This window comes from Mycteria americana, chromosome 2 (genome assembly GCF_035582795.1).
Source record: "Mycteria americana isolate JAX WOST 10 ecotype Jacksonville Zoo and Gardens chromosome 2, USCA_MyAme_1.0, whole genome shotgun sequence".
Classification (NCBI taxonomy): domain Eukaryota; kingdom Metazoa; phylum Chordata; class Aves; order Ciconiiformes; family Ciconiidae; genus Mycteria; species Mycteria americana.
In genome coordinates, this window is record NC_134366.1 from 900,119 (window position 1) to 927,401 (window position 27,283).

A 27,283-nucleotide genomic window follows, 5' to 3' on the forward strand; every position below is an offset into this window, starting at 1 on the left:
CTGTGCATGCCCAGAGGCATGTACACAACAGTGCAGTTAAGGAAGCTACAAAATGGAAATACAAAGTTCAGGAAATAAATTCCACTCTTCCCTAGATGGGAAGCTAGAGGCAGTGGCTTATGCAAGTACGTGTTGTTTGTATTGCTTCTACTTTCAGAGAGTGGCTGGATGAGATGATGTTCCTTGAAAGTTATTCCACTAGGTCACTTAAAGTAAAACTTCTGTGAGGAAGTGCTGGTCTAACTTCTTTGGGATCGGTAGGGTGTTGTGAGTCTGTGACTCTCTAAATCGGTTCGCAGAGCACAAGTTCTGTGTACGTTAGCAAACCTCAACCTTGGGGATGAGGTCAAACATCAAACGAGATGGTGGGAAGACCCAGAAAGGAGCTCACTTTGAAAGGGAGGGACTAACTCAATTGGGTAAATAGCAGGAGCTCTTTGGAATGAGATGGCAAGACAGGGGGTCTGTGATATGGGTAATAGATGAAAATAACTCTTCTGTATCTTTCAGATTAGCTAACAAAAAGATGGATTTTATTTATCAAAATAAACAGGTTACTGGGTACACAAAGATACTGAGCATAAAAAAGAACAGATGGGGCAAATACTGGGTATAGCAGATGAGCTGTTGCTGGAACATGAAGAGGTCTTGAACAATCCTTTTAAAAAAAGAAAAAGTGCAAATCAAGAGAATATGATTTATTTACTGTGGAATAATTTAGAGATTTCCTGGAATGGATCGAGGAAAGTCTGGCTACAAGAAAACTCTTTTCCTCATCTGTAGTACAGCTGTCACTGTGGGACTGATAACGCTATGGTCTGCTCCTTTCCACACCTTTCCTCTGAGCAAAATACTTACTCAACTTGGTGTTCTTCAGGGAGGACTTGACTGTCCTCTGAGGCTCTTCCAGAGACAGAAATCTTGAGTCATGCAGGTTGGTGTTACACCATCGTTACTCCCTCTGCTATTTAACAAACGAGAGGACCTTGGCAGCTGTCTCGCAGCTGAAGAATTATTCAGTACATTTTTGAACTGCTGCCTTCTGAAATTGCAGTTGTTCCTCAGTGTTGCCCTTTCATCTTAAAAGTTAATGTCAGAATTCATATTCCTTGTGCTCTGTAATACCTGATTTGCATAGCTACGTCACGCACAGTATATTAAGATACTTCTCGATGAAGATTCTTGAATGCTTCCTGTGCGTAGCTGCCTTTGTTCTATGTGAATGAAAATAGTATAGGAAGCATCTGCCTCTCTAAGCTGGTCAACACATGAGTATACTTCAGGGTTTGCTTTCTACACTTGGGCAGAATCTATGCAGTATACTTATTTTCCTTTTGTCTTGGTTAACGCTATAAGCCCTAGTTCAAACTGCAACTCTGGGAAATAGGATAGTTTGGCTGCTCTAACACCAGAGATGGAAAGCGGAGAAATGGGTTCTAGTCCGATTCTAGCGGTGTTCTGGCTGTCCTCTGACTGTACCTGGGCTGTGGAAGGCTTCCCGCAGCCGGCGTGGCCTTGGGTTAGGGCAGACGGTTATTTGCCAGGCGCTTTTACATGCCTGAGATACCAGTTCTCCATTTGCTACAAAAATGCAAAATGGCTTTTATTAGTTACGCTGATTTTTTTTTTTCCTACATAATTTCTGCATTCCTTATTAAGTTAAATATAGACAAGGAAACGTCCTGCTGATAAGTCTGCATAACATCATTATTATTTTTCCCCAGAAACTAGATTGCTTTAGTGTCCTAGTTCCTATGTAGGTCTGAAATAGAGACATTGTCAATGCTGTTTTATAGTAACTATTTCATAAAGTGCTACCACATTAATGTGGACCATAAAAAGCACGATGTGAATCCATCAGTTGCTTGTGGTGGAATATTCATGTGCCGGAGGATGATCTGGGTGGGATTAGCCTTGATTTGATTTAAGAATTCTTAACTGCTTCCCTAACCCCACTGACACGGCAGCTCCTCCCACCACCAGGGCTTTGGGGCATTTGCTCCATTAATTGAAGTGCAATTGTTCAGGTCTAAAGGAAAGTGACTGAATATCTTAGTGGAACAAGGACGAAATAATTTCTGGGCCGTCTGAATACTGCTTATAAGCTTGCTCTGACTACAAACTGATGATTATGGCAATATGAGTTTCTGTGCAGTCTGGCATTGGCTGTAGATGGCTACTGGGTTTGGATCATGCAGGGGAGGGGATACTAAACATTAAAGGGCCTCTCTATAAAGTAGTTGGGTAATAGTTTCCATTAGAGTGGGAGGATGGCAATGACTTGCTATTTGGACAGGCCCTAAATTAAGCTGTCAAGAGGAAATTCTGCTAAAAGGCCACTTGTGTTCCTGAAACTAAAATAGCAGGAATGCTTAATCTGAAGTGAATGTGTGAAAATTGTGAGCTGATAGTTCAGTTTATGGACTGTAATCTACTGCGAACAAGCATTTGGAGTGAGGTTAAAAAGAGAGGTTTTTTCTAAATACCATTTACATAAAGCTTCAGGTTCTTGATGGGTAAACCTTGCTGGACCAAATACGAAACTATGAACATGAAGGACTTGTGACATCTGCAAAGTCGGATTCAGCCCGACCTGGCATGTCTGCTGTGAAGAAAGGAGTCGGATTTTTCCTTTGGTGTCTGGCGTGTTCACTCCAGCCTTTGCTTGCTTATTCCCCAAGTTATTGGATGTTCTGTAGCTGTTTTCTGACCGTGGTCTTGATTCTTGCATTTCCTAGTAGCATCATGAAGCAGCTTGTCAAAAATTTTAAATATTGTTTTTCTTCCATATGCTAAATGAAACTTGTAGAAGAAAAGGATGAAATGTTCATAGCTCCAAATTTGTTTTTGAGATTGACTGACCTAAAAGCCATCATTTCACTTTCAAGTTGAAAGCAAGGGAAGACCTGGTTGAAAAGATGGCTATTTAAGAGCCCCATTTCTTCCTTCGAAGAGACTGCCTAATGCAAAGATAAAACTTCTAGAAGTGACTTACTTCCCTGGTTGAAACTCAGTCAAGGGTAATGTGGTCAGTTGTGTGTGGATCCATACGATGGTGTGTCTTGAAAATAGTCAAGAACTCGGAAAAACTTTTTTTAACGAGGCTCTTTCACTTAAGTATAAAGATGGTTTTTTTTAATAACCATAATTCATTCAACTGCACAAAGGGTTAGGAGCTCCAAACCTTTCACCTCTAGATTTCCACTAAGTGGTAATTCTTCAGGGCCTTTATCTAAACCAACAAAAACTGCAGTTGCTGCTGGAAGTCTGATCTGGCTTGAAGTCTGACCTTTTATTGTTAAAGAAAAAAAGAATAGATTTAACTGAATTAGTTTCCATAATGTCCTTGCATGCAATTACATAAACAACAATATCAGTGTAATACCATTGTTTATAAAGAATGTGAAGTATTGCCTTATACAGGCCTGAGCCTGTAGGTATGTGTCGGTGACAGTATACTGCTGACGAAGAATTTCCTGTAGTTCAAGGAGTAGGAGCCTTTGTGTTTTTGGAACAAGAGGATCTGTGTTCTGCCATCACCATGTAAGTCGGTGACCCTGGACTGCTGCACAGTGGCCGCTTGGGTCGGGCCTTCATTAACCAACACGTACAAATGCCCATTGTGTTTTCTCGTGAGCGTGTCCGTGCCTCTTTACATATGCAGTTCTGTATCTTCAGCTCTGTTTTTTTCTGAACGTGGCTTGGTGGGTCTTGCCCAATATAGTGAGAATTGGTTGTAAAATGATGACTCACTTTACCTAAGCTCCTTTGTATCCTTTTGTTTGGATGAATTTGTTGTTGGAACTCTGAACTTGTTGCTTCCATGTCCTTGTTCTCTACTAATTCTCAACCAGGCATTGCTGCATTGGCTTGCTGGACTCCTAAGATAGGGAAAATCTTTCATTAACAGGGAGAGTCTCTGCGCAGATGGTGCATCTAATAGTGAGCGTAATAGAGATCAGCATCAAATTGCTTTGTGCTTCCAAACGTAGACCAAAATTAAAGGAAGCTGAGCTACTGTAATAGGAGTTGTAAGTATGCCAATTTAGATACTAATGGCCCTTCATCGTTTTGGTTCTTACAGTTTGTACCAGACAATTTCTGCAAATGGCTAAAATGTATGACTAGAGCTTTTGATACCTTTGCTGTTTTAGTAGCATCGTGCTAAAACGTATGACTAGAGCTTTTGATAGCTCTGCTGTTTTGGTAGCGTCATGCGTACAGAACACTGACACTGGTCTGAAAGAAAGATTCAGAAATGTGCCTTTTGTCAATCAGAAGCGGTGGGTTTTGCTCCCTTAGACAGCTTTCCATAAATTCGCATCGGTATTTGTTGGCTGTTAGTTCCTAATAATAACTTCAAAAGGATGAAATGTGAAAAAATAAGTAATTGTTGATGGGTGCGTTTGTTAGGCCAACCTGAAAGCTTTAGCTGCAAACCAAATGAATCAGTTCAGGTTCATTTTCTGTTTAGTGCCAGGAAGTTAAATTGAATGTTGAGATACCATTTATCGTTTCCTTCCTGATTTGTGATTCTTTCTACTTTGTTCCCAATTTATAGCTTTATATATAATGTGTACGTGTGTACTTTACTGCATTTTTTTCATGTAAGCATTATTAAAACCTCACCTTCCAGCACAAATCCCAGAGCTAGAGTGGGTTTGTTGGTATTAGCAAGGTTTGCTGAGGACATAAACATGCTACAGGACCCTATCAAAGGGATCAAAAGCATCAGTGGAGTATACATCAGAGATTATGTAAAACCCTAATCTCCATAGGGGAGGCTGGGTGGAGTCCAACCCAAGAACTAAATTCGCTTGCGTCATTTGTCTTTCTGCTGCTGAGGATATGTAATTAACTCGCAGATCTGGGGCAAGGCAGAAATCAATGTAAGATTGTGTTTATGCTGGCCCGGTACTGGTTTTTTTTCTTGTTTTATCGGAATCTTAAAAAAAAAATCATCACATGAAATGTAATGTTCACGCAGTAAAACCTGATTTAGATGAGGTAGCTGTTTGTTTGTTTCTGTGCTGGTGTGGGGGTTTTGTAAACATCTGGGAATTATTGAGTGCTAAAGCAAATGTTTTAGTGTGTTATGGCCCAGGAGACACCCAGTTGTCAACACCAAACTCTGAGTAAACTTAAAAGGTCTCTTATTAAAATGTTTGTTTCTTTTTGTTTTTCCCCACATCACTTTTCAGGTTGCAAAGGTGCTAAAGCATGGCTGACTTGGATCACAACCTCAGTCTTGCGGATGCTCTGACAGAGCCACCTCCCGAGATTGAGGAAGAAGTGAAAAGGGACTTCATTGCCACGCTGGAAGCAGAGAAATTTGATGATGTGGTTGGAGAAACAGTAGATAAAACAGACTATGTTCCTCTGCTGGATGATGATGATGCAAAAGCTGGGAGCCAGGAACCAAAAAGCAAACCCCATGCAGACGGTATTCAGGTGGAACGTAAGTGTCTAAAGCACAAGACCACGAACCTGCATCACTTAAGCATCAGATAACACTTTTGGTTATTGTAATATTTCTAGGCCTGCTAAAACAGGACTTCTATGTTGCTGGTTTTAGTCTGAACAGTTTGTTTTAAAAGCAAAGGTTGAGATCAAATCCTGTTTCTTGCTTTTTTTCTCTACCTTCTGTTCAGTTCTTCAGCCTGTAAAATAAGCTATTATTACTAGTCCACAGAAGATGCTGTTATTTACGTTAATATTTTGTGGGCTGCCTTGGGCATCTCTGAGAAAGCACTGTCCAAAGTGTGTGACTGCCACACTTACCATATATACAGTGCTTTCCATCTCAAAATATGAGAACTGTGCAGGATACCACCACTCTAGGTAATGGCAAATCCAAGGCGTAAAGAGCAATGACTTGCTGTTGCTGGTGACGTCTGCCGGTCAGCATCTTCATAAGGTCTGCACTGTTTGCGAGCTTCAGATGCGAATGCTTCATAGCAAAAGCTTTGTTTCTCTACTGATCCAAGGGGCTACTCTGATTTCTTGCTGCATGTATATCTTGGTTATGTGCATATACAGTAAAATGTGGTGCTGTCTCTGCTGGCTATGAACATTTACTAGCCCAGTTAATATTTATTAGTGTTAATAGCTTTGTCAGAAATGACTTAGAAAAAAGGAGAGGTTTAAACAGATACTTGCTTCCCTAGCTGAGTAAAAAGGAAAACAGTGAGATTTGGGGGTCATCCATTAGGTTTCTTTCCCAGTAAGCAATTTAAATTCTTTGTATTTTTGCCTGTGTGGTGTTCCCCCCCCCCCCCCCCCCCCAGCCAAGTGGGGCTAGTCACCTGTTACAAGTAGTGCCTTGATAATGTTTTTATTTTTTGGCCTTGATCTATGCTATGTAAAAGAAGAAAACATTTGCTCCTAGACAGGTAACCTGGTGACTTCTTTCAGAAGACAGTTTTTTCTTTTTTTGCCTTAATCTTGATGCTTATCAGTGTTGATGAAAGTGGCATGTGCAGAAGAACCATAATGGAGATCCATCAGAATGCACAGGACCTCCACGACTACAGAATGGGGAGTTACACAATGGGGACTTCTGGTCTGTTTAGGCACTTATTTGCATTGTTTAGAAGTGTATCGGGTGCCCTGTCATACAGAAAATGTAATTTTGACTTTTCCATACTAACATAGTTCATTAAATGGTAACAAGCAAGTAGGAAGGATGGAAGTGGGCAAAGAGATTATGAAACTTTGAGCTTTGGTCAGTTCAGATGTGCATTACTGTATTCAATTACAGTACCTCTAATGGTAGGTGGTTTATATTTTAGTATTGCAGAAGTGGGAGTAACAAGAGAAACATGAAGACTTGTTAACACTTTGCATATGGTTTAAGGATGTTTTAAAATAATGCTTTGTTCTAGAAGTTACAGATTCTAAAAGATCTCAGCTCCAGAATGTCTTCGTGTTAATAATGATATAATATTGTTTTAAAATACAAGTTCCTCAAGTTGTATCCTCCCAGACGTGTATCCCTTGCACATTACCATCATAACTCACTATTTCAAATAACTTCAGGTTCTTGAAGCAGGTATAATGAGGCCTTCTGGGTTTGCTTAGTAATTAACTCGCTAAACTGCCGGTTCCTGAGTGCAGAACCGAGGCAGAGAGATCGAGGTGCTAACACAGGTTACCTTTGGGCCAGACTCTTCTCGTCAGCTGCATCTCCTGGCTCTTCTAACCCCTTCCCCTCCCCAGTGCCTCCCCTGGCTGTACAGCCAGTTGTTTGTCTGCTTGAGCAGAACTTCTTTCCCTCCTACATGGCAAGATGCAATTTCTTGTTCTTGGTTTGGAGATTTGTTTTTCCCTTTTTTGGGATAGCTGGAGAACAGTTATGAGCATTATCTAAATCTTTGGCAAGATGAAAACAAGACCCTAACTGAAGAAATTGGAGCGCTTGCTTGCCTTGAGTGTGTAAGATAATGTTTTTCAGCTTTCCCACCTTGTGCTGGGAGGGGAAGGGCTGTTGAGCTCCGCAGTCTAGAACAGTGTCAATTTACTACAGGCCAGTCTTAGGATTTGACCCTGTTATGTCTTAATTTGCCAAATCTGTTTTTCCCTGAAGTGATAAGGATACCTATTTCTCCTATGAGATTTCTTCAATGTTTATAACTGTTATTAAAAAAAAAAAGTAAAGCTTAATGTACTTGCTTTTATTGAGGCTATAGAATAAATGAGCCTGGGTGAGATATTACAAGGGCCTAATGGGGCTGTTAGGTGTTGTTCTAGTGCAGTGCTTTGAGTATAATGTGAAGTTTTTGGGGAGGGAGGACTGCTCTGTGAAAGGCAGCAAGAGTTCTATGTCCCTGGCTCCAAATATGACTGCAAATAGCTTTGCTTTCCTGAGGGAGAAGAGTAGCTTTCATGGATCAGGCTTTTCAGCCCCCGCTTGTTAATTTATTTATGTTAAAAGGCATGAATGTGTTCAGACAGCGCAGTCTCTGCTACTGAGATTGCCTTTCCCCAGTCAGAAGAGGTTTAATCATATGTCCTGTCAGGCTCTAGCTATTCCATCTCTGCTCGAGGTTTTTCTTTTACTTTTTTCCTAAACCTAGGAGCCAGATCAGACAAGTTTAATGATCAGATGGGCCCCCATCATGGAGCTGGGTGAGCCATGTGAGTAGAGAGAGATGGAGGAGAGGAGGGAGGCATGATGAGCAGTTGTATGGTCACCTACAAATTTGTCCTAGAATAAAGCTCTAATAACAGTTAACTTTTAAAATATCATTGGAAAGACATAGCTTAAGAAGAACGGGTTTTACTCTGGCACCTGGCTGAACATCATAATTTGGCAAATTCTGGGGTAATCCTCTTATGACATTGTGGGCTTTACGTAATGCTGAAGGATCGCTTTGGGTGTGTGCTACGCTGTTTGCAGCTAGCTCTCCTTATCGGTTTCAAGGCTCCACGGAATTTAGAGGATACTGTGGAGCTTCCAATTAAAGTCATGGAGGCTGTAGCGGCAGTTTTTGTTAGGGTGCTCATATGAAGTAAGGGATAGGCATCCTAAAGTGCGAAGGAGGAGATGTTTGGGTGGGAGCAAGTTCCAACTGAAAGGAAAATACTGTGCTTTAATAGTTTGCAGCAGGCAGCAGCACTCCTGTGAACCGTTTTAGTTCAAGTGAGGACCAATATTGTTTCTGAAGTGTTTGATTGTGTAATCATTGAGGAATTGTGTACAAAGCTAGGTCTGCGGCATAACTGTTTGTGGCCTTGTACACAGTAAATGCATGTTTTGCTTTCTTGCACTCACTCTGTTCACAAGCTTGGTGATGAGTCTTAACTTTGTATAAGTTTTTTTTTTTTAATAGGGAAACAAATACTGAGCATGATGTAAGTGACAAAGTTCTCTTCATTTGCTATGGGCAGTGGCTTTGGGGCTTTTTTCAAGCAGACATGTCGCCACGAGATGGCTCTGCCGGCGCTGCGTGATGCTGCGGGACAGACGCTGCTGCACAGCTGCGCAGGCCATCCGCCCTGGTGTGGGAAGAGCACAAGCACACAGCTCCAGAGCCTGACACTCGAGGCCAAACCACAACATTTCCCATTCCTTTTATCTCCTTTTCTGCACGAGGAGCAAGTGCCTGCCTTGCAGAAGGCAGCAGGCTTTGCATTTGCAAAAGAAAGTTTAAACACTTTGTCACATATGAAACTGAGGATGGAGAATGTTCCATATACCCCAAAGTTTCAGAGGGATTAAAAAAAGTCACCAAACAGTGTTAAGATACTTGCATCTTTATCTCATATGATATATTAAACACCTGCTCCCTCAAAGTCTGTCCATCCCCATTCCAACCCCAAAGCTGTTAAAACCTCGGGTTAGCACAATCCCTATATTGTCTTTTCATACAGAAACAGTTATTGAGCATGATCTGAGTGCACAAGGTCTTTAATCTGCCCGTGTTCCTTGCAGCGGGTTTCTGTCAGACACTTGCTAACCAAACATTACAAATAGTTCGGAGACCCCAGGTGAAACTAAAGGTACACTCCTGAGCTGTGTGTGCTTCGTACGCTCTGCCCCAGATTTCAGCCGCTGTCCCAGCGTTTTGCGGCTCAGCCGCAGAAACTGCAGGTTCATTTCAGCATAGGGCCTTGTACCAGTAGTCTGTCGGGAGCATATTTCAGTGCGAGGGTGGTTTTTTTTTTTTGTGGGTTTTGTTTAAAATGCAGATTATATTGTAAAGCTGCCCAGATCTTGGGCTGAGTTGCTTAACTATGTAATATACCCCTATTTTCTTACGGAGGAGGGAGTGCCTTAGGTATTGTCTTGGTAAGCCAAAGCATTCTTGAAACTTTTTATGTTTTATGAAATAAAGTGGCTAAATTAATCTAGTTGTTACAGTTCACAAAGCAAAAAAAAATATTTTTTTTCTAGCTCAGCTGCTTTACACTGATTTGGCTTCATTCAGGTAATATTTGTGCTCAGTTAGTGAACTTCACTTGGGGTTCTCTAACATCTAGTCATCTTGGATTCAATCCCATCACAGGCAGCCAGTGATCAGGCAAGGTGATTAAATCTTCAAGCTTCAGCTTCCTCTTTCAGAAGGAGAGGTGTGAGGGCGGGATGGGGGAGAGGGATCTGAGTTGGGAATTAGTGTGGCCGGTCTCCTTTTCCTGCTCTTGGATGCCAGGCCTGCCTGTGCAGCTGTGGTTCCGGTAGTGCCATCTGACAGTATGTGTGTGCTTCTGAAAGCCCTGGCATCCCCGAAACGCACAACCAAGCAAGCCTTGGCTTCCATTTAAATTCAAGTTCTCTTTAATTCTCATGCTTAGAGAGAGAAGCTTAAGAATCCAAACCAAGCCTTTATGTCATTGTCCTGGTTTCGGCCGGGACAGAGTTACTTTTCTTCCTAGAAGCTGGTACAGTGCTGTGGTTTGGATTTAGGATGAGAACAATGTGATAGCAACAACTACAACATCAGTGTGTTAAGTACTGCTTACACCAGTCAAGGACTTTGCAGCTTCCCATGCTCTGCCGGGCGCACAAGAAGCTGGGAGGGGGCACAGCCAAACTGGCCCAAGGGCTATTCCATACCATAGGGTGTCACGCCCAGTATAGAAACCGGGGGAGTTGGCTGGGGGCAGCTATCGCTGCTCGGGGATGGGCTGGGTTCAGTCAGTGGGTGGTGAGCAATTGCGATGTGCATCACTTGTTTTGTACATTCTTCTTATTATTATTTATTATTATTTTCTCTTCCTCTGCTGTCCTGTTAAACTGTCTTTATCTCAACCCATGGGTTTTTACTTTTTTTCCCCTATTCTCTCCCCCATCCCGCCGGGAGGGGAGGGTGAGCGAGCGGCTGGGTGGTGCTTGGCTGCCAACTGGGGTTAAACCACGACACAGTCATGTTGGAATGCCAAGGAGCAAGCAAAACTCTAAGCCTTTTTTTTTTTTTGGTGACTCCGGGAGATGATGAGCTTGACTGCTGTTCAGAAGCCATTTTGAGACAGAATATTTAAATGTATGAATTGAAATAGCTTAAGCTACTTGTTTAAGAGTTACCAGCTAGTTTTGACTGTACGGCACTTTTTCAGCATTTTTGTTCCCACTCAGTTTTTTTTTGTCTAAGCTCTCTGACAAAGTTGTGTTCAACCAAGTCTGCACGCACAAACGTATGATAGGATGGTAAAACAAGCAAAATGACTCTCGTCCACAACCCGTCCACCCCACCCTGGCCTGCCGAGAGCTCTTTTTTCTTTTCCCATGCCTGCTACGGAGCAGGCTGCAGGTCTGATGGTGGAAATGTGCTCAGTTGTGGGTATGTTTCCATGTGCGCTATGCCAAGTCACTGCTGGAGATGAGGGTGTTTTATATTGGCGCTGTCCATTTGCTTGAGATTATCGGTTTAGCGAATGCTGCCTTAAATTTGTTTATATAAAAACAATCCTTTGATCCACTAGCCAGATGCAAATACTATCTTGTGATTCTGATGAGGATTATGTAGTTACAACATCTTGACATGTTTTTGTTTTTATGCAATTTAGAATATGAGGGGAGGAGACCTGGCCCTGAGGAGATTGCTGGGTACTTTCACACTCGCACACTAGCTAACTAAAATAAGTTTGATTTGCTCCAAAGGAGCTGACCTTCACAGACATAAGAATAAAAACTACTAATGCTGGGTGGAGTTGCGTGATTTGACCTGATTTTCTGGAAGCTTGTCTTCCAAAAAAAGCTAAAGCTGTAAAGGAAACCATTTTACCTGCTTTTCATCCTTCCCAAGAAGTGCAGAAGGGAAGACATGGCATTTCTGATTCTTCTGCTCGTTTGGGAACCCCCTGTTGAGCCTAAAATCTTCTTCAGATTTTGCCTGGTTAAGTGTTTGATTTGGAGAGACCCTGGCTTGACGTGCAACGGTGGCCTGCTTATCCCTGTGTGTTTGCAGAGCTTGTTGAGAAAGTTAAAAGCTGGTGCTTATACGAGACCTGCTTGCAGGTTCCTCTGCCCTTCTGGTAACTGGAGCTTTTTTAGATCGCTTCCTCCCTTGTGGCTTTGATGGCAGAGAAGCAGCCTTCTGCAGCTAGCAGGGTGCACGCAGAGAAGAGCAGCTACTGTGGTTACTGCTCAGCGTGTCGAGGGAGAGGAATGCCGCAATGGCTTTAACCTATCCTTTTGCCCTAATTCCTGTGCCATTAAAGCAAATGCAGGATTTTCAATAAATGCCTTACCTTTTTTGTTGTTGTTGTTGTTTGTTTTTCAAATGAGTGAATATAGGGGACTGAATAAAATGAAGCTTCTCTGAAGGAATGTATTTGTGCTTTACAGTCTAAAAGCTGCACAGTCTTGAGCCATATCAGCTCTATGGAAGGTTAAGCCAGAAGAACAGCTGGCTTTGAGCTGTCCTTGTTTTCATCTGCCATAGTGTTTGGTAGGCTTGGCTAATATTTTGGTAGGGGCGGGGGGGTTTGTTTCATTTTGTTTTAAGTTTGCAGAGCCCTTGGTAGGGGAGGGTGGGGTGTCCTGGCTTTTCTTTTTGATAGAAGACAGTTGGCTTGGATCGCTTGCTACCTAGGAGATCAGCCTCTAAATGAAACTTTTGTGCAGATGAAGTGTTTATTTTCTGAATAGCTGCAATGCACTGAATTGCCAGAAGCACCACTAAGTGGACTATGCGCAGAGCAAAGCTGACCCCAAGTGCACACAAAGTACTCGTTCCAAGTGCTGCCAGACCAGTCTTACATGAACGTTTTTTTTGTAACCCAAAGCCAGTGCTCGAAGTACGCACACAGACTTGCAGACCGAATTTGTAGTGTTTAGCCATATTTGTGATCAAGTTGAGTCCTGTTTTTAATGCGTGAATAATGGTGGTGGCATCAAGACCGGACTGTGAAACATTACAACAGCTGTGTTGTCTGTGCAAGGTGTAATAGTCAGGTTCGAATGAAACTGAAAGCAACATGTGCTCATTGTGTCCGATTTAAAACAGAACTTGCACTCAAGTTTTCAATTACAGTTTAAATACTTGAAGAAATGGGAGTGAGGTTGTGGGTCATGGGAGTGAGGTTGTGGGTCATGGTAATGGGGGTTGCTGGTTTTTTTTTCCCCCACCACCAAAAGAATTTTTTGACACGTTTAGCATGAGTGAAGACTAGAGAAGACTTGCAAAGCCTCTGTTACAGTGGCATCGTCAGCTGCCTTCATTAAACCAATGTTGTGATACCCATTTGAGCAGGACTTAAGAAGACTTGTAGCTCTTGCACTTGGGCTAAGCTTCCTCACTGTTAACTGGAAGGGTCAGCAGGACCTGCGTAGCTCCTCTATGTAATTCCTTGGAGACCCCATTGTAAGACTCTCTTACTCCACGAGATACCCAGCACACCTTTTGGCAGCTGCAAAGCAGTGCTGCATAAACCATCCCATGACCCTGATTTCTCCTTGCCTGAACTGATCAGTCAATTCAGTGACTGGCAGTAGTCCTCCCAGTTACTAGTTAAGACAGTTCTACTGTTACAGTAAATACCAGACCTTGTAAAGACTGACAGCAGGAGGAGCTGGTGTGTTTAACTGCTAAGAAACAGGTCCAGGGATTCCTGTAGTATTTTCAGCTACTTGAAGAGGATGTAGGTGTATGTTTTTCTATAAGCTGTCTGGCAAGTTCATGTTGAATTTTCGTAAAACACCAGGATGAGCCACTGAAGTAACTGGGAAGACTTTCCTTTTGCTTCACTGAGGGTTGGATTAAGCCCTGAAGTGCTGTGTCTGAGTACACTGGTAATGTAGCTTTGTTGTTTTAAAACTGCTTGAGCTCAGGGAAGGGACAGTAGCAACTCCAGGTAACTGAATGTGTCTGTCTTTGGCAGTGATTTTATTTTATTTACTTACAGGAGTTTTTTAAGCCATTGCCCTGCGTGTTTTTTCACAATAAACAGAACTGATGGCCTGAGGAGCTGAACTGCTGTTAGAGCTTGTGCTGCTTGTTATGCTTAACAAATACTACCAAGTATCATTCTTGCAATGACTTGTCTTCGCTATTTCACAACTGGAAAATGGGATAAATTCTTAGAAATTAAGCAGAGTTTATTTAAGAAAATACTAGAAAATATTTTAAGACTTGGTGCAAGGACGATATCTTCAGTTTAGGTAAATGGCCTTGTAATATTCACCTGTCATGGTGGTCACCTACAGAAATATTGTGCTGCTGGCAACCTGCACCAGTACTAATACCAGCATAATCCAGCTACTTTTGTAAGGACCATAGTCTGATCTCAAAGGCAGTAATTTAAAATAAATAAAATCCCTCAAGCAGTTTGCCTAAGTGCTTATAGTTATTGATCCTCAGCAGCCCGGTGTAGAGATTATGGGGTGAATGTAGAATTTCACTAGCATATTTTGATGATTAGGAAGAACTGTTTGAGTACTAGAACAAGAAGTGTGCTTTTTAAAAAAATTATATTGTTAATTAAATTCCTTAATTATTCCCAAAGATGGTTTCCAAACAGCATTTTCAAAACTGTTGCACAGTTGGGATAGCTACCTGTTAGCAGAGTGGCTTTCCTAAGGCGGCCCACTGAGCAGATGGCAAAGCCAAGTTTAGAGCTCAGTTCTTCGATTCCAAATTGCCTCAGCTATTGCTAGGTCTTGTATTGCTGCCATGTTTTCCAAGTTCAGTGTGTAAATCCTGCTGCCTTCTAAAATCTTATCTGCCAATGTCAGAACAAGATAGACTACATCTCTTGGTGGTAAGTATCTTGTATGCTATATTCTGGAATCAGTGGTCTTCTACCCTGAACTACCCTTCTCTAAATCTCTTCCTGATATCTGCTTTAGCAATATGCTGTTAAAGCTGAAATTGAGGTCTTCTGATCCTCTTTTTCTAACGGTATTAGGATAGCTTTGTCTGCAAGGAACTTGTCACGACTGAAGTGGACCAACATTTGAAAATTCTGGGGACTTAGTTTGTGCCTGTTGGCGTTTGTTCTGTCACTGGACTCCACTGAAAAGAGTGTGCCTCAGGCTTCTTTACAGCCTCCCTTTGGGTGCTTGTACACATACACACGTGTCTTCTCTTCTCCAGCATGAACAGTCCCAGCTCTCTCTCGGCCTTTACTCATATGAGAGACACTCCAGTCCCTTCATCATCTTGGTGGCCCTTCACTGACCTCTCTCCAGTAGCTCCATCTCTCTTGCACTGGGGAGCCCAGCACTGGACCCAGCACTCCAGATGTGTCTCGGCAGTGCTGAAGAGAGCGACAGGATCACCCACCTCAGCTGCTGACAATGCTCTGCCTAATGCAGCCCAGGATGCTGCTGACCTTCTTTGCTGCAAGGGCACATTGCTGGTTCATGTTCAACTTCTTGGCCACCAGGACCCCCAGGGCTTTTCCTGAGGGACTCGCCTTCCAGCAAGTTGACCGCCAGTGTATACTGGTGCCTGGGTTTATTCCTCCTTTGGTGCAGGACTTTGCGTTTCTCCTTGTTGAACTTCTTGAGATTCTTCTCTGTTCATCTCTCTAGCCTGCCCAGTTCCCTCTGGATGGCATCACAAGCATATCAGCCACTCCTCCCAGTTTTGTATCGGCTGCAAACTTGCTGAGGGTGCGCTTTTCTCCATCGCTCAGGTCATTAATGAAGATGTTAAACCGTATTGGCCCCAGTGTCAACAGCTGGGGGACACCGCTAGTGAACTGGCCTTCAGTTGGACTTTGTGCTAGCGATCACCACCCTTGGAGCCTGGCTGTTCGCAGTTTTCTATCTACATCACTGTGCAATTATCTGACCCGTGCTTTGTCAGGTTGTCTATGAGGATGTTATGGGAGACAGTGTTAAGGTCAACAGCATTGACTGTTCTTGCATCACACCCACCAAGCCCGTCCAAGTTTATCAGCTTGGCTAAGCAGAATTTGCTTGAAGGAAATCCAGAGTCACAGTGGTCTAGTGCTAGCCCTTAGGAAAGCTTAGTTTGAAGTGATGGTATGAATAGATAAAGAAGTTTCTAGTTGTTATGCCTTGAGTCTCCTTCATGGGACTAGATTTTCTGTGATTGAAAAGCTCTTCCTTTTGGGTTTTAAGTTTCACTGACTCAGTGCCATGTACCTTAACTTATTTCCAAAATAATTCTGGGGAAAAATAACCCCTTATTTGTGTTTGATAACATTACAGTGTTGTCCTTACAATGTTGTTTTTAAGTTTGGATTAAGATTAACTTCACCCAGTGCTAACATTTCCTTTGATTTCTTGCAGATACTTCAGCTTCTGGGCCAACAGTTGTAGAAAATGGTGACCATGGAATAGAAGATCACCGCACAGGTACGTGCTTAATGTCTGAAGGAAACACGTTGACTTCTTTATTGGACCGGTAAAACCTCATTGTGACAAAATGCATCTTCTTTCTGAGTCGTATTTCTCCATGGAGGGTTGTTTTGGGTTTTTTTAATGATCTTTTCAAATAATCTGAAACAAAATAGAACTTCATTCTCTTTTGAGTTTGAAATGGCTTATTTGCATAAAGCCTTGTTCTGAAGACGTTGTATGCTTTATGCATGGTCAGCGTTGGGAAGGCAACATCTGGAGCACTGGCTCCATAATATTCATAGCTGAACTCTACCCTAACCAGTGAGAATGACTTCTCCTGTTCCCCATGAGACCGACAGTGATGCTTCTTCTCCAAGTACACCATTCTTTGCAGGTTTTTGCACTCACTAATTCTTAGCTGCTACTGGAATTACACTGCTTTGTTTATTCTGCAGCTTCTCCTTCCACCCCAAACTCCCCTTCTGTAAATATCTCCTAATACTTGTTTTAGCAATGTCAAAGATGAAATCGAGTCTTCTGAACCTTTTTTCATACAGCGTTAGGATAGCTTTGTCTGCAAGAAACTTGTCATAACTTAAGTGGACCAATATTTCAAACTTGTGAGGAATCTGGAAAATAATTGATCTTTCCAAGCAGCCTAACATATACTGAAGGTAGTCTTCTTTTAGCAATTACATTTAACCAGTTCCCTTTTAAAAGGAGACTTTCTTACTGCGAATTGGGTTTCCTGCCAAATTCCAACTGAACTGTTTAGGAGGAGCAGTACCAAACTCCGCGACTGTGTGCATGAGCCAGTGGATTGTTTCCTTCTGTGGCGAGAAGGGTGCGGACTTTGACAGGTCATGCTGTAGCACCTCTGTGGTCTTGAGGATAAAATATTCAACAGTCAATTGTCATCCTGGTATTGGTAAGAGCTATTATCTGGTCTCCCTTTTCATGAGCTCCAGCTCAGCTTTAGCAGTACAGATCATCGCTAAGATTGTTTGGATGTTCCCAGCACTAGCATCCCTGCTAGTCTGTAGGTGTGACCCCAAGAAAAAAAAAACTCCAGGAGATAATGATGAATGTATGGGAGTAGGAGACAGGGACGAATTAAAACACTTTTTTGCTATAATTCTATTTAGTGTGAGCAGGTGTTCATGTTCTTGTTGAGGATGGGAATATTAAAAAAAGATCTTTGTACTTAATTTGCCATTGTAAATTGGTCAAAAGGAAGCTGTGCATCTTTTATAATTCAGTATAAAACTGAAATTAAGAACACTTCTGAACCTTCCTAAGGATACTTCCTCTCTTTTTTTTAATACATCTAACTAAAAGGAAATAGAAATAAAATCAGATTTATGATACTCTAGGTATGACTAATTAAATGCATTGGGATTTTTTTCTTGAACTTCTGAATTGTGTTTAAAAATTTTCATGTTATTTACTTAATACTAGCTTTCTGGAGGTTTAACTCTTCACACACTAAATGCTAACAACTTTGATCAAAGATACTTTTATGTGTCTGAAGCTTTTTAATTTATTAATATGTTCCATCTTTGTGGGGTAGAGTTGGATTTTTCTTTTTCTTGTTAAAGGCTGTCTAAAAGTGACATCAAAGTGGTAGAAACAGCGTGTCAAAGGATGAAGAGTCACAGGCATCACATTAATTAGGCTTTTTGAGTAACAGAAGATTTATACAACACAACTATTTCATGGACTCTTTCCCCCTACCCCATTCTCTATGGAATACTTGAAATATCCATGTTTATACATTTGAGAGTAAGAAATGCTAATTTTCGAGCAGATAATGGAGGTTTTTTCAGAGTTGAAGAGCAGTTGATGCTCTGCAGAAATACAGGCAAGTTGTTCCAGAGCAGGTGACGGACCTCAGTGGTGCCTGGTTGTACATTTAATAGGTGGTGCTGCCTAAAGCTTTTTGTCCCTGGCCCTAAGCCACCATCAGTTTTTGGCTGGCTTATTTGTTTTCAGCTGGATCTATTCCCTAGTCTGTCTCTCTTTAAAGCTGAAATAATTCTTCTGGATGTGCAATCTGGGCCCAGTGCAGAGGTGGGAAACAGAGTAGCTGAGAGAGGGCTAAGGAAGATGCTCAAGGAAACCAGCTTTTTGCTCCAAAAAGCAGTGTTAAGAGCTACAGCGAGAGCTTTTAAAGGCAGAGGTGTGTTTGAGTTGGATTCTGAAACGCACTTTGGGGAAAGTATTGGGGAAAGATGTAGTTAAGCTATATGAAAATACAAATGTCTGCTTATCTCTCCGGTCTAGATCACAGGAAGCACTGCACAACGTTTTTTTTCACCTATCAAATAAAACGGGGTGATGACTTGCTAATGTTTTGTTGCATGCAACATTATCTACAGACATCTGGTATATGTATATGCAGAGGTTAGAATTAGTCAGGACTGAAATCTTAGTGCTGGTTTGGCAGCCTGTGCTGCCTCCTGACCGGATGCCCTGCTCCAAAATGCCGTTAATGTAGTAGATGACATAAATCCAAAACTAATGTAACTCGGGGGCAAAACCCTGTATTAACTGTTGAATTATTTTTATTATAAGTGACATACTTAAACCATTGATGCAGGGATGTGTATAGTTCAGTATTTCCGAATGTAAAGGAAAAATGTGGATGGTTGACTTTACGTTGGCTGTTTACTTGAGGGTCCAAAACTGTGGCCGTGAGGCTGAGAACCCTCTGCACCCGTTTGCTTTCCCTGAAGGGGAGAGACTGGCAGCTTCTCTGAAGGGTTCAGTTCTTGGCAGTGCTGAGCCATATGTGCTGATTGCTTATTTGGTTTGTGGGTTTTTGGTTTTTTGAGAATGAGAGCTACAGACCGGGAGCTCTGGCTTGGGTACTCAGCACATAGACTGAAACTCTCTCTATTAATTCTGTTCTTCCTTATAAGGATAAATAGAAGAGCGGTTGGTGCAGCGTTCGGAGGGAAGCTGTGCACATCTGGTGCAACTCAAGTGAATCAGCGAGGGTGTGGGGGAACTGTTAATAGTTTATAATCACTGATGGTGTGCAGGTATTGAATTAGGGACCTAACTGCTGGCTTTTATGATGCGAAGGTTAGAGGGTGCCTAGTAAAACTCTAACAGCAGGTTTAAAACAACAACAACAACAAAGTGTAATTTTTGAACAGTGCAACGTTTGCAACTCCGTAGTGCCGGATATTTGCCTAGAGTTCAAAGGAATTATATACTTTAAAAAAAGACAAATTTCTGGAAAGAAATCCATTAAGGATGATCATATGATTTAATCTGGATACCTCTTGTTCCAAGATCCTGTGCATTATCTTGCTGGAAGATAAGTAACCTAGGGAAGTATTGCTATTTGGTGTTCATACTTTCCCTAGCTGGACTTTCTCCTCCAGCCAGCCTGCTTGTCGTTCTCTCATCTGAGATCGGGTCACCAAAACACTTTGTCACTGCTTTCAGTGCAAATTGTGCCTTTAAGCAGCATCCTGAGCTGCTGCTCTTTTGATAGCAATTTGTCACTAATCTTGATTTATCACAGCTAATTTTTGCATGTGGCACAATGTATCGCTAGTCATGCTATGGCATGACATTTTTCGGACACCTCTAAAAGCAAAATTCCACGTGTTTCTAGTCCGGCTTTTGGCAAATCTCCTGGCTGCACTAAATGAAATATTGCTTGTTGTGCAGTTGCTACCTGAGTGTTGATGTTTACTAATGACTTGCGCTTTTTTGCCCCTTTCCCCATCCCGTTTCCCTCTCCTACTTCTTTTCCTGTCTTCTATTTTCTCCTCCTAGAAGCCTAGACTGTCTCCTAACACTGGGGCTGCCACTGATACAAGACCAGTGTACTTTTCTACCTGCCATTACACTTCTAAAATCTTCAGCATTTTACAGAGCTCTTGCTTTACATCTTTGGACTTTCCGTGTAGAAGAAACCAAAGGGTAGCTGTGCTGTCGGCCGATCAGCCCTTCTCCTCCTCCCTCTCTGCTCTGCAGTGCTTGTTGAGACCTTCCTTTCTTTGTGTAAGCACAAATGTGCATGATGGTTTAACTGCACTATTTCAGCACTCCCACTGTTTTTAAATCACAACTACAGCTCCATTTTTAGTTCGATCACTTTTAAATTTAATTTATATCCTTTTTTCATGGAAGCTTCGTAACAGAAGGTTTGATATTAAATTGAAAGTTGTGCTTTCATAGCGGATGGGTCCACCATGACTGCAGCTCCTTTCCCTTCTCCCCATACTCACCACAGCCTTTTCGAATAATGCTGAGTTTCACCTGCCTTTATCCTTGCTGCTTTGAAACCTTCTCATATGAGGTTTTTGTCTTTAATAATGTTGTCGTCTTCAAAACAGCTGTTTTCACATCATAGCACTTATTATACAGACTTGAGAAACAAATTAGGAAAAGCCATGTTTACTGAGGTACAAGCATATTGTCTCTGGTTTGTGAGGGGTGGATTATGGGGTTCAAGCACTTGCCATCAACAGGGAGCATAAAGGAAAACAATTGACCCCCAATTCCTGCCTCAGTAAGCTGCTTTGCTGTCGTACTGCTTCCTGCAAGCCTTGGAAGTAGGAAAGAAAATGGCCTTTCTTTAACTTCATACCTCTAGCTTCGTTTTGGTAACGACAGCCTTGGATGAAGTGTTACCTGCCATGAAAAATAATCTGTCCCTTCTAAAACTGAGAGAAACAAACAATCTAGGACTAAATTGTTAAATCTATACTGAAATAATTATGACAGTTTCCAGCAACACCAAAAGGAATGGACCTGTTTTAACCTTAAACAGAGCTACAAGAGGTTAGCAAGTCCGTTGCAATTCCTCCTGTCGCCATAAAGGCGCAAAGCGTTTGAAACACAAAAATATTAGCTACTACCATTCAACAGACAAAAAATGCAAAAGAAGGAAATAATTTAGAGAGACTACTTAGTATGTTACACGAGACAAGCTCAGCCTGGGTTTTTGTAGACAAGTGAATGTTTTGTTCGAGGATAGTTGTGTTGTGTAGCTACAACACCTGATAAAAGTACAGGATTTATTTGAACCCAAATCCAGTCTAAGGTAGGACATGATAGTCCAAATTGCCAAAAGCTAGCATACTAAGACCTTCACTTGCCTAAAAATGATATTTTCTTGTGAAGAGAGTAGCTTGCACCTGAATATTCCTAGGACCCTGCTAGTACCCTCGACTACGTTACAATACTGGTCTACTCATGACAGACTGGAAGAATATTGCACCTTGAACAAATACCCCTGGTAATGCCACCAGAAGGTTTTCTTGGAAGATCTTCGAATAGTGACCCATCCAATCTTGATTTTTATTTTTTTATCCGAGACCTCACATGCTCCCTACCCAGAGTGACAGTGTCCAGAGTTGCTGCAATGAGCTGTGTGTAATCAGCCTGTTTAGTGATGTGCATCAGGACTCAAGGCCTTTCTTCTCTTAATTTGGTGGCAATTTATTGCTTTACCCACCATTCAAAGCCTCATTAGTAGCTGACGTCCTTGTGGTGCCAATTTCTGAACAAGTAACACTGTTGGCTTCCCCTCCGAGGTAGATAGCTGTCACTTCTGAGAAAACCCTGTTGCCTACAGGCACTCAGCTGCCAAACCTGGGCTCTTCCCTTGCCGGTCCAATGTGCCGACCTGGCAGAGCCACCATGCAGTGGCTTAAGACCAGCAGCCTTTGAGACTGGATGCTGACCAAAAATAAGCGTTTCCCTATGGACTAGAGCAATAATGGTAATTGGGATTCAGGATACACTGGCAAGTATGGCTGTCACAGGTTGCCCTCTCTCTTTCTGGTTTTACTGGAAATACACCCCGTGGTAGCACGTAGCCTCCACCTTTGACAAGCCACCAAAGCCTCGCCAGCACCTGTCTGGGGGTGGTGGAAGGCTCCGCTCACACAGGGCTGCGGGCCATCCAGGACCCTTTCTCCATCTACTTCACGCATCAGGTCTGCTGCTCGGTCACACGGAAAGGTGAGAGGAGAGCAGTGGCCTGTGATGCAAGGCGAGGCGTTTGGTCCTTCTTAGTGTCATGAAGTGCTTTCTTCTTGGGGGATTTTTGGCGTCTGTTGCCATAAAAGGAGGTTGTTTTTGTTCTTGGCTTTTTTTGTAAAGACCTCTTTGTAGCCATTTTTTTAAATGTGGTTGATTTTGGAGCAAGACAGCATCACGGCTAGTTTGGAGGCATTTTAACTTGCTTCCACAAATCACTCTTTCTCACCTTTTGCCTTAAGCGGGCTTAACTATTTCTGCCCTGAAATAGAGAGTGAATAATTAGAGAGAAATTTTCAGATTGAATAACAGAAGTTTTCAGATCAACTGAATATCAGACTTCCCCCAACACCTGCGCATGCTTTATTTTATTGAAATGCAATAATGCTGTAAAGTATCGGCCAGAGGGGAGTTTCTAGCACTTGTAGCAGTTGGCTAGGTCAGCTCGCTTTGCGAGGCGGGCGGCGGAGTTACGGAGCGATCTGCCTGGCACAGGACCCCCCCGTTCAGTGAAATCGGGCTGGATGCCTGGCAGCGAACCAGGCACAGCAGTGTCTCGAGCAGACCAAAGCAAAGCTTGCTAATGCAGGCAGGGGCACCCCGAGGGTTCAGTCACTGTCTCAGCTGCTAACATGAATAATTCATTCCATTACGCTACCATTCTCCCCCCCCCCCCCCCCCCCCCCATATTTTTATCCCTGTTTAAGTGTCATTAGGTTTACAAATTTGAATGCAAACTTGTAGATAGAGGAAGGGAGATGGTTGTTTCTTGTTTGTGGTGGTTCTTCCTTACAAGACTCTTGCCAAAAGCTCTGCAATGTCACACATTTGCTTTCTCGGGGGCAGAAGTGTAACGTGCCTGTCCTGGGAGGCTGCATGTTTTGGCAAGGGGAGGTAGGGGGTGTTGGAGAGTCAAGGCAGAGTGTTGTATCTTTTGTCACTCCCAGAAAATGTATGTGTATCTTGCTAAAAATTCAGTGCAGTAAATGAATGTGCAGGAGTGTGTGTTTTGTTGTTCACTTCTTGTTTTCAGAAAGCCAGGTAGCTACCAAATGTGTTCCTCTGTTTAAATTTCATGCTACCCACACTTTTCTTGAGTCTTTGGAGATGATACTAATCTTTGCAGAACGTACTATAACTTTCTTGTGCTTGCAAGCTTGTCCGTTACCACTTCTGATTTTTCTTAACGATCCCAATGCTTTGTATGATGTGAAGCTGTATATCACTGTTGAATAAATCAACCTAATAAACATCTCAAACTAACCTCTCAAGAGTTGTACTGTGGTGAGAATCTTCTTGGATTGTGCTGCTTGTTCAAAGTTAATATCTACAGGTAGCTGCATGTGCTTGATTAACTGCTCTGGTGTTAATTCTAAAAGAGGTAAATGGCTTAAACTGGAATAGTTTGCTGTCTGGACAGATGTTTGAAAACATGCCCATGAAAAAATTGGTTTAGTTAATATAGTTAATACATTAAAAAGGAAATTCTTTCAATGAGGCACACAATTTTTTTGTTGTTGGGGGACGGGGGTGGGCAGAAATAGAAGGAAAATTTCTTCCCACCATGCTCAAGGAATAAAAAGTGAAGGGAGGATGGATAAGAGGGATGCTCATTTCCATCTTGGACTTACAAGGTACTTAAAATCCACATGTATGAACTAGCGAGTAAATAATGTCCCCTGTTTGTGGCAGTGCACCTCTTATGGCTTAAGATGCCTGATTTTGTGAGGATTCACAGAAAAATGACCTGTCTGTGGGAATGGTAACCTACACTTGACAGTATTTCTGAGTAGCTGGTGTATACAATGGAAGCATTGAACTGCCACCCCAGCTGAGGTTCAGTCTTTGCTGTTTGTATCTAACCCTCTTGCTGTTGAATAAGTTGCTAGTGCACAAAGTTTAAAAAAAAACCAACCAAACCAAAAAACGCAACAAAACCCACAAAAACCCTAAAAAAGTCATTCCTTATGTTTAGCATTTTGTAAATAGGACACTTCAAGGTGTGCTTTTCTAATTAAAGCTATTTTTCTTTTACCTGCCTGCATATTTCCTGTTTGGTGCAAGTTTTTATTTATAAAGGCTTTTATACTTCTGGACTTAAGGGAGAGCTTTTTAGGCTTTTTGGAATGGGTCTGCATCCAACCATATTTGCTAAAGGAGAGCTCATGTTTTCTGTTGCTTCAGTCTCAAAAAAAAAAAAAAAAAAAAGCAGCAAACTGAATAATTCAGAAGGCATGTTTAGTTCTTCAGGCGGGCATGACTAAGAGGTTTCTCTGTGTGTGTCTGATCTTTTTTGGGGTGATTATTTTTAGGCCTGAGATGGATGGGGGAACGGAAGGTGGGCGTCTCGACGAAGCTGATCTGACAGCCGGGGGCAGAGGTTGGGGGGTGTTAAGCCTCTGCGCCCCGTGACTCCCGGTGAGGGTCCTGGGTGGGAGGTGGAGGCAGTGCCAGGGGACCTGCTGCTTCCCCCTCGCCCCTGGAGGGTGAGTGTGGAGGATGAAGGGCTCTGCTCTGCGGGGTGCCCCTTGTGCGGGGCTCCGAAGGAGCCGATGCTCTTTCAACTGAAGGACCCTTGCGGCTTTCTACGGCTAGCAAAGGAGCTGAGTAGCGGTTAGTATAACTTCAACTCGTGACCTACTCACGAGCAGTTCAGAAAGCCGAAAGAAACTTTCCAGATGTTGAAGCGCTTACAAACACTGGGAACGCAAGAGACATCGGGGTAAATTTTTGTTCAGCGCAGGACTTTGCTTAGAAAACCCAACCACTCTGAAGAGCCCCTTCCGTGCCCTGGATTGGATCAAGGTCTGTAATTCTCAGGCGGCTGAGCGTTCAGCGGAGTGTCGTGCAGGGGAACGAAGTCGCTGTGCACTCGGATCACAGTGAAAGATGACTCATGAGATCACCAGGGCGCAGATCTGTCACTCCAATGCGCGTTCTATTAATACAGCTCTTCTGTATTGTCTGACTGCCTACTAGTTTAATGTACCTGATGGATACTTGAGTTGTTATGAACTGAAAAGGTATCTTGTGAGCTGCTTAACAATGGTTCTTTAAGTATACATCATGTTTTGCAGCAGCTTGGCTTGAAAGTATTGCAGGGCTGTGGTGGAATTATTGCATTGCAGAGCAATACTTGCTCTTGCTCTCTTGCTCTTCCACATCTCGGCGAGTTGAATAGTCGCATTTTGTGTGGAAGTGATGTAGATGTATATTGACCGCAGTGAAGGAGTGTGTCCTAAAAGGCAGTCATTTGTGCTGCCAGTTTTCTAAATCCTTCTTTCTGTTAAGACTTTGGATATTTTGGTGGCTATTTAGTTCACAATGCTGGTTGAAATGCACCTTGAAATGGCTGTAGGAAACTTTGATACCATGTGAATAACTTCTTTGAAAAACTATGACTTTGGAAGGTTAAATAGGGGAAATGTATTTGTCTGTGTGGAGGAGGAGCCAGCTGCTACTAACACAAACTTTCTTCTTTCAGATGACATTTTAGTGGAAAGAAGCTTAAGTGTTGTAGGGTACTGCTGAGGTTTTTGCTGTTTTGCTGACCATTTCATAAAACCAGATAGGGCCGCTAATGACCACTGCCTTGACTTCTGCAACACAGGGTAGTCCTCAGTGAGCAAGTTCCACGCCAGACTGATAACTTTTTTGCTGTAAATATCCGATTTTGATGTCTTTCACCATCTGAAGGCTTTAAATCATCTGTTTTTTGGGGGTAAGTTCCATATAGTTCCTACCAGTATTTAAAAAAAAACCAACAACACAAAACATTTACTACACTTACTTCTACTTTAAATTCAGTCAGCTTCAAATGAGCAATACTTTGAGAAATTTACTTCCAGTATAAATAGCTGTAGACTCATCAGCTCACCTCTTCTGTCTTTAAAGGGTATCTAGATGTTGTATTTTCAGATGAACATCAATATCTTTCCTGTCAACACCGAGCAGCTGTCAGTCACTCTGTTCATTATACCTTTGTTAGGCATTGACAGGCAGATTATTTTGATTCCAGAATAATTTCTGAATCCCAGGGCCCAGAAGTGCACCACAATATGCATCCCTGTGCATACCTATCTGTAACAAAAATCAGGCTGCTTCTGGGGACATATAAGCCACCTATCTCGAAGACTCTGGATGTGCAACTTGCTTGTCAGCATCTTAACTGCCTGGTATGCTAATGTTTTCTTTGGCCATCCAAGCAGAGGAGACTCTCACACCTGTATTACACTAAATGCACACATGCAAACTTTATGAAAGCCCTTGGAACGACTGCTTTTGTATTCAGTTTCATGGAATCATAGCAAGGTGTAACAGTGCGAGTCACCTGCTGCGGAAGTCGCTGCCTTTTCAATGTCCTACTTCATCTGGGAGCACTGAGTCCCTATCTGTGGAGGGCTGCAAGCACCGCACCTTCTGTCCTGGGTTTTTTTGTTAGAGGAGCAACAACAAATTCAGGCAAAATGTGCCTTTTGTGGAAGTGAGTACTTTGTGCCATTTAGGTGTAGTTAAAGAATGGTCCCTGCTCCAACAATCAAAGCAAGTTGTGTGGCTGTTAGTGTCTTTGGAGGGCTTTTTGCCTCGTGGAGACAAATTCTAAAAGCTTATTTGGGTTTATGTGAAATAAATTACAAATTCTTCTGAACTGTAGACTAATGCCTGTGCCTTTGCTTCATGCAGTGATCCAGTAATACCTCTTGTCAGTTTTCACAAAATACAGACATTTCTCCCGATGCCTTGCTTGGGCATCTATAGATTTCTCACCTTTAACTTGCCTGTTTTATGTCTGTGTACTTATTAACTAGAAATAACTTCTCAAGGTCAAACTACTTAAAATTAGTAATTATGAGTCTGAACACACTGTGAAATTTCAGTTCTAACCCCAAAACAAGTATTATGTAGCACCTTAATTCTAGTGAGCAGGGCTGCTGGCTGTCCGCAAGCCCGGGTACCTTCTGCCCTCGCTATCTGCTCGTAGAAGGACACGAGCCCTGCGCAGCATCTCCCTGCACGGCAGGTCGC

The 27,283-nt window shown here is 42.4% G+C and overlaps 1 protein-coding gene across 3 annotated transcripts in view; it reads left to right on the forward strand.

Moving 5' to 3' along the window:
- MAP4 (microtubule associated protein 4) overlaps positions 1–27,283 on the forward strand; it is a 166,351-nt gene that overhangs the window by 49,052 nt on the left and 90,016 nt on the right. For all 3 annotated transcript variants that reach the window (XM_075492147.1, XM_075492148.1, XM_075492149.1), the window contains exons 3-4: positions 5,202–5,458; positions 16,202–16,267. In XM_075492147.1, coding sequence (XP_075348262.1) covers positions 5,221–5,458; positions 16,202–16,267 — 304 coding nt within the window. In that variant the 5' untranslated portion in view covers positions 5,202–5,220. The remainder of the gene's footprint in view (positions 1–5,201; positions 5,459–16,201; positions 16,268–27,283) is intronic.